Here is a 7,461-nt window from a genome sequence, read left to right on the forward strand (position 1 = left end):
TTATTAAAAAACTAAAATAAATATGCACTTTCCTTTTCATAAATCTTTGTGAGTATAATAACTAGATTATATAAATGTTACCGGTTAACATATTAATAATAAAATGAACGCAGCCATTATTAACCAATAGAAAACGGCCAACGCTGTGCCGGTAATGTCATTCGCTGCATCATACGTGTATTTTTGCGGTCCTTGTCCTTTACTAGTTAGCTTCTCATTGTAGTTCGTCGCCGGGGTTTAACGCACGGAGATTATATCTGTGAAGTTTAAAAATGTTGGGATCAATAAAAATCTTTTTATTATTAGGAGTTATTTATTTATGTAAAGCAAGCGAAGAAGATGTTTTAGAGCTTACAGATTCCGATTTTGAAAGTGCGATCGGTCAACATGAAACCGCTTTGGTCATGTTTTACGCACCTTGGTATGTATAAAGTTGAATAACCTCGTTAACTGTTGTAGGTATGTATTACTAAAATTTACTTAATTATTTGTAGGTGTGGACATTGTAAAAGATTGAAACCGGAATATGCGGTTGCGGCCGGCATTCTCAAGGATGATGATCCGCCGGTAGCGTTGGCCAAAGTAGACTGCACGGAAGCTGGAAAGAGCACTTGTGAAAAGTTCTCCGTCTCAGGATATCCAACCCTTAAAATCTTCAGGAAAGGGGAGCTGTCACAGGAGTACAATGGTCCCAGGGAATCTAGTAAGTATAATATATGCTAAGGAATTATTGCACGAATAATTAATGATAAATCAGTAGTTTAGTGAAAGAACTCTTATTTTATATCTTTTACTTCAATTGGGAGGATAATTTGTGCAATAACATGTAAAATTTTGTAAATTTGGTACATCACTATTAATTTCCACTAATATTAATTTTACTAGACGGGATTGTGAAGTACATGAGAGCTCAAGTCGGACCAAGTTCCAAGGAATTACTCAATGTTGAGAGCTTCGAGAACATGATATCCAAGGATGAGGTGGTTGTTATTGGTTTCTTTGAAAAGGAGGATGACCTCAAGGGAGAATTCTTGAAAACCGCTGACAAAATGAGAGAAGAAGTTTCCTTTGCTCACTCGTCTGCTAAGGATGTCCTCGAAAAATCTGGATACAAGTGAGTTACTTAAAGTAGTAATGAACTAATCATATGTTCGTAAAATATTATCAATGTCACGACCGCAGAACACCTATATACACACCTGATTGGTAATTATTAAATAATCAATTATAAGTTTTATGTCAAAGCAGATGTAGACATAGTCTGTGTCAACATTAATTTTGTTAACTATTTAACTGACACACTATGACTGTTTAACTCAAAAACAAAAAATGTATAGAGAAAAAAACATTTGCATAAACAGGATTTAAACCCGTAGCTTGTTGATAATGCATTCCAGTTGCTTCACCAACTAAGCTATGAACACAAAAATGTATAATATCATAAACATTTTGTACATTGCAAACAGTATTCAATTCAAAGGAAAATAATACTTAACAAAATGTAGATAAATATCAATGAGAATTTGATTATCTGTGGTATTTATTACAGATCTCTATCGATAAATCGGAAACTGATTACACATGTGTATTTTTTTTTTAATATACTTGTTTTAACTGCTATTTAATTGGTTGGAAAACTTCAATTATATAGATGTCATGTTTATGAAAACGTTATTGTAACTGCCGACGTATTGTTACGGATATAACGCGTTGTGCATGAAATTATTACAATTTTCCGCTCATTTTTATTGTACCCATTTTTTTTTTAAGGAAAACTAATAAATTGATTAAAATATGTAGATTTTTTAACATTACTTATATTTTCATTAATTTTCAAGCAAACTTTGTTTGATATTACTCTAACGAAAATGTTCATTTCACTAAACATTTTTTCTTTTAACATTAAGACACCTTTAATTATTAATACAATTCCTAAATAGAGAATATTTGTGACTTAAAAAAACTTATAAAATTAAGTGATAGAGTTTTAATAAAACCATAGATTATAAAACAACAGTAGATATGCTCATAGGTTACAAAATATATGCCAACCTCCTTGTATGTAAAATTTTTAAAATTAATATAAGCTGTCACAATGCTTATATATATTCATTGAATATTACAAGTTATAATATATGTATTAATTTTGTTGAACAGGAACAATGTAGTCCTGTACCGTCCCAAGCGTTTACAAAACAAGTTTGAAGACTCATTTGTTGTGTACAAGAGTGGCGTCTCGCTTAAAGGCTTCATCAAAGAAAACTAGTAAGTATTGTAGTACAAGAAAGTTTTGCAGAGTTATAAAGTACTAGAACATTCTGATATTTAAAAAAAAAAAAACGGTAATTCAAACAATATTACAATAGGATTCCTCATTATTATTTCTAATAGCAATTATAAATTTTTATATTTAAATGCTTTGTTATGTAATATAAAATTTTATTACAGCCATGGTCTGGTTGGTATCCGTCAGAAGGACAATATGAATGACTTCAGCAATCCCCTTGTGGTTGCCTACTATGATGTGGACTATGTCAAGAACCCCAAGGGTACCAACTACTGGAGGAACCGCGTGCTCAAAGTGAGTGTATCTACACACACACACACACATATAAACAACAACACATACACATATTATACACATGTATGTATCATCAGTTGTCTATGTCACTTTGCTCTGAATCAAAAGATGACATTCAAATAAGTAGTCATGTAAAACCCTTAACTCTCAACCTCAATAGTAAAATCGCTAACTCACTCATAATTATGGTCATGATTAGTTTTCATAAATTTCAATCGCATTTCCGTAACAGTCTATTCTCCTTATCATTTCGTTACCGTTATCACAAAAAGTAACTAATGCAGCATTGTTTCCCCTCGAGCGGCATAACTCTGATAAATATTTACAACAGTTAATAAAAATTGTTAATGAGTTGATAATTCACACACAAATTTATTTGTACAACCAATATGACTTTCGATTTTGTATTTTTAATGAAATACTATATAAATGTGTGTGTGTGAGCGAATGTAAGTGTATTTATGTAAAATGTCAACGTAATTGAAAGTACATATATTAATATTATGGCATGTAATATGATATTTTATTCAGGTGGCCAAAGAGATGAAGGACGTTAACTTCGCGGTCAGTGACAAGGATGACTTCACCCACGAGCTGAACGACTTCGGCATCGACTTCGCCAAAGGCGACAAACCCGTGGTAGGAGGCAAGGATGCTGATGGGAACAAGTTCGTTATGTCTTCCGAATTCAGGTAATGTGTCTATGAATAATAGTTTGTTGGAAATAAAATTACTTGTCTATGAAACGAAATATTTAAATAGCGAACATTGTTTCTTTTATCATAACACATAAATCGCTGTAACGCTCCACTTGCGTTTATTACTTCGACTAATGTGCATTTTAATTATTGTTTTATGTTATGTTGCAAAATTCATGCAGCGATAAATTTATTATCGGAAATAATATACATTTTTCAATATGCTGATATTTTATGGTTTATAAAAATTTCAAATAGTTCTAAATTTTTATTCATACAATTTTCAGCATTGAAAACCTTTTGGCCTTCGCCAAGGATCTCTTGGACGGTAAATTGGAGCCGTTCATCAAGTCCGAGCCAGTCCCTGAGAATAACGATGGACCGGTCAAGGTAGCTGTTGGCAAGAACTTCAAGGAGTTAGTCACAGACAGCGGAAGGGACGCTCTAGTCGAATTCTACGCCCCCTGGTGCGGCCATTGCCAAAAACTGGCACCTGTTTGGGAAGAACTTGGTGAAAAGGTATAGATATAACGAGTCTCATGTATCATTATTATTTATTTTAACCAGTAACAAAAAACTATAACGTAATTTATTTGTCAGCTCAAAGACGAAGAGGTTGATATAGTGAAGATCGACGCTACAGCCAACGACTGGCCCAAGTCGCTGTACGACGTCTCCGGTTTCCCGACCATCTTCTGGAAACCGAAGGATAACAGCAAGAAGCCTGTCAGATATAACGTAAGATGAATATATGACGTCACAAGTACATAGTATTAGTTAGAGCTACAAGTAGTAGATTGACGTCATATTGAATATAGGCCGTATATAAACTTATTCCTATTACCAGTTACTGACAGCAATCACAATGAATAGCGTTTTGTATTTCGAACGTCATTTTTAACACGCTTATACTAGCTTCACCTGTATGTTTGTAACCGACTCCTTTGAGCTCGATTTTGCCATACTTTGACCGATCAGATTTAATTGAAACTTTGCACACCTGTCAAAGACCGATGACAATGCAATAATTCGATAAAAAAATCCGATTATCCCAATTAGATTCGCCAGGATTAATTAATTCCTTTCCGCATCCTTTGCATGCGAGTAAGAGAGATAGAGCTAGTGTGCGAACTACGCATGCGTGCAGCTCCACAGTTACTCTTTGATCGTACACTCAGTTTGGCACAACCTCGGAGAGACTTGTAAAATAGTTGCGTTTGGTTCTTTATACATGATCCTATAAATCTTATACGTATACTGTCATCATTTTGTAATGTCCATAATATAATGATAACCGTGATTTAGGAAAAAACTTTTTATTTACAACAAAACAAAATATTCAGGATAGAATTTTCAATTTATTTATTTGGCGGAATAAAATTCGGTAACCAGCATAACCTTTGATTTACAGTCGATAAAGTCACTAACTTTAATTAAGATGAAATTTTCGGAGAGGGAACTGAGAAACGTCTACCTCATCCGAGGAAGGTAGTAGGCACTCGATTTACCCATTCCCAGATAGTTCACGGCGTCTTGTTCCGTATGCATACAGTCAAAGCACATTAATGTCTGGCCCAGTTCATGTTCTTAAAAATAATAGTTTAAAAAACTAAAAAAATCACGCTTTTATGGAAAACCCAACGAAAAAATTCAACTAAAAAATGAAAAATAAATAATAGTTTAAAAAAACTAAAAAACACGCTTTTATAAAAAAATCCAACTAAAAAACAGAAAATAAAATTTAATAAATTTAGATTAAGAATAGTGTAAATAAAAAATAAATGTACATTATTGTAAAAAAGCGTGGGGTGCATTTACAGTGCTTTTTATGATATTATCAAAGTAAAGACCATTCTACTCACCTGTCAATTAAATGTTTATAACTATGGACACTATACACCCCACGCTTTTTTACAATAATGTACATTTATTTTTTATTTACACTATTCTTAATCTAAATTTATTAAATTTTATTTTCTGTTTTTTAGTTGGATTTTTTATAAAAGCGTGTTTTTTTAAACTATGTATTATTTATTTTAAATTATTTTATGTATGTAACCTTTTTTGTTTATATATCCAGGGTGGGCGAGCCCTCGAGGACTTCGTGAAGTACGTGTCCGACAATGCTTCCAACGAGCTGAAAGGCTTCGACAGGAAAGGGAACGCCAAGAAAGACGAGTTGTAGACTTATTAGATCAAACTTTCCAGATCTGTGTGTGAGTGGGCGAATGTGTAGTGTGCAACCGATATTCACTTATCTTACTATATAGTTGGGAACACGTACCACAAGTTTGGATCTTCAAACTACATACGCAGCGTTTTCAGTTCTTAGCCTACTTCATACTTCAACTTGCACGAGTCCATCATATGCGAAAATGATTACTGAAAACTGAAAACGCCCAATATGTACTGGGACAATGCAAACTTTGGTGAGAGTACTAGAGGACATATCCACAAAGCTCTTATGCATAATAAGAACTACTACTTTGTATAGAGAATGGTGTAACTTTGTTTGAGGTTTTGTCGATGAATGTGGGAAGGGTGAATGAAAAAGGATTTATATGTGAGACAACTAGTATACCTTCATAGATAAAACCCTCACAGTGATCGAAATACAGTAACATTAATGCATTTCTTATCTGTCAGTGAAATAAATATAATTAAGAAATATTTATACAACATGACTCTTATTTATCATCCAATGTTCTATTGACTAACAAAGACATTCTCCATGTGTCAATGTTTTAGTAAATCTGCTCAGATACACAGCCTGGTTCTCCGATTTAATAGGAAGTTATTTTTAATAGCTACCCTCATCGAGTTTGTTAAACTATCAGAATGGAAATGTCAAATGTCCGAGATGTTCACACACAAACTATGAGCGAAAATTAATGACGAAATATTTTTCATATAGTTATTAGTATTATCAGTTGAAATTTGTTTTATGTTATTATACTATTGATTGTTAACACCACCTACAACTTGCTACTACAACTGTACATTCCTGACGTAGTTTTGGAGAAATCCTCACTTGACAACATTAAGACCGACTTTCGTTCCAACAGATTTTATACATAAAATTTTCTGTGTATTGATGTACATACAAAAAACCAAAAAATATTAAAATTCTATGGTTCTCACTGGATATTATGGATACAAAATTGTCAGTTATGAAACCTGTACAATGAAATATATTTTATAACTTTATTAGAAAAAGTGACCTCTATGGTACTCCCATTCTATACCATTTCTATGAACACAGGATAAAAAAGTATATAGCTATAAACTACTTTTAAAACGTCTCTATAGTCAAACTCCTTGTGTGATGTCACACTTATAATATAATAAATTTTGCATCTTGACACAAACTGTTTATACTAATTGTAAGACTCTCGATGTGTACCTACTCTGAGTATACAATTTAAAGTGTCGTGGTTATATTTATTATACGTTATTTTTTCATGTTTACGAGGTGTGGTGTCTTCCCATATAACAAGACAATAAAAAAAAGTTAATAATATCAATAGGGAATATAGATGAAGCTGTCTTAACTTTAACTTTTAAACTCATTACCTCGGATTCAGTCTATGCACTATCCCAAAGTCCCATAACCTTTAAATTTGCCGAATGATGGAATTACTTATTGAAGCGTTAGTCTTAGTAACAGACACGTCATAAAAGAATGTTCACTTTTTTATTGTTTTGTATTATATCGCTTTTTATTTTAATCAAGCATCAGAATTCAATAAAAAAATTACATAATTAGATCTAATTAATTTTATTCCAAACAATTCTAATCAAGCTTGCCAAAGTACCATTAAAAGTTTTACTATCGTTTATGTGGGGGTAAAAATCTTGGTATTTCTCAAAAGACCGGCGAACTCTGAATGTGTTTCCTTAATTTCGCTACTTCCTATTTATTTGCATACCTATAACAAGAGACAAATAATATTTTGTTCCTCAAAAATTGAGAAGCGTTGTTGAAATAGGAATAGTGTAGCTGGTATTTCTGCTTAAAATGCCTTCATTTCGCAACGTTGGAGAGTAATCAAACCTATTTTTTTCTAATTTATTGTTGCTGTTAGTTTTGTTGGTTTAGGCAGCGTCAACGCTTGGGTAATCCGAATGGGTCCTTAATTTGGAATAGGGGGCTGGAAGGTGACTTCTAGGAAGCCGGACCTC

At 32.9% G+C, this 7,461-nt stretch overlaps 1 protein-coding gene across 1 annotated transcript; it reads left to right on the forward strand.

Annotated features, from left to right (window-relative positions):
• Window positions 1-177: 177 nt before the first annotated feature.
• LOC116778961 (protein disulfide-isomerase A3) lies at window positions 178-5,958 on the forward strand. The gene is made up of 9 exons (XM_032673073.2): window positions 178-421; window positions 495-703; window positions 886-1,114; window positions 2,158-2,265; window positions 2,449-2,581; window positions 3,113-3,273; window positions 3,567-3,798; window positions 3,880-4,017; window positions 5,360-5,958. Exons 1-9 carry the CDS (start codon window positions 273-275, stop codon window positions 5,462-5,464), a joined length of 1,464 nt encoding a protein of 487 aa, XP_032528964.2. The 5' UTR covers window positions 178-272; the 3' UTR covers window positions 5,465-5,958.
• Window positions 5,959-7,461: the final 1,503 nt, after the last annotated feature.

The sequence above is a fragment of the Danaus plexippus genome, chromosome 6, assembly GCF_018135715.1.
Source record: "Danaus plexippus chromosome 6, MEX_DaPlex, whole genome shotgun sequence".
Classification (NCBI taxonomy): domain Eukaryota; kingdom Metazoa; phylum Arthropoda; class Insecta; order Lepidoptera; family Nymphalidae; genus Danaus; species Danaus plexippus.

Bases quoted from the DNA above. Each gene is read 5' to 3' on its own strand.
- LOC116778961 (XM_032673073.2), top strand. From the start codon at position 273: ATGTTGGGATCAATAAAAATCTTTTTATTATTAGGAGTTATTTATTTA. The intron at 2,582-3,112 runs GTGAGTGTATCT...TATTTTATTCAG, and splicing joins GGAGGAACCGCGTGCTCAAA to GTGGCCAAAGAGATGAAGGA. The intron at 3,799-3,879 runs GTATAGATATAA...TTTATTTGTCAG, and splicing joins GGGAAGAACTTGGTGAAAAG to CTCAAAGACGAAGAGGTTGA.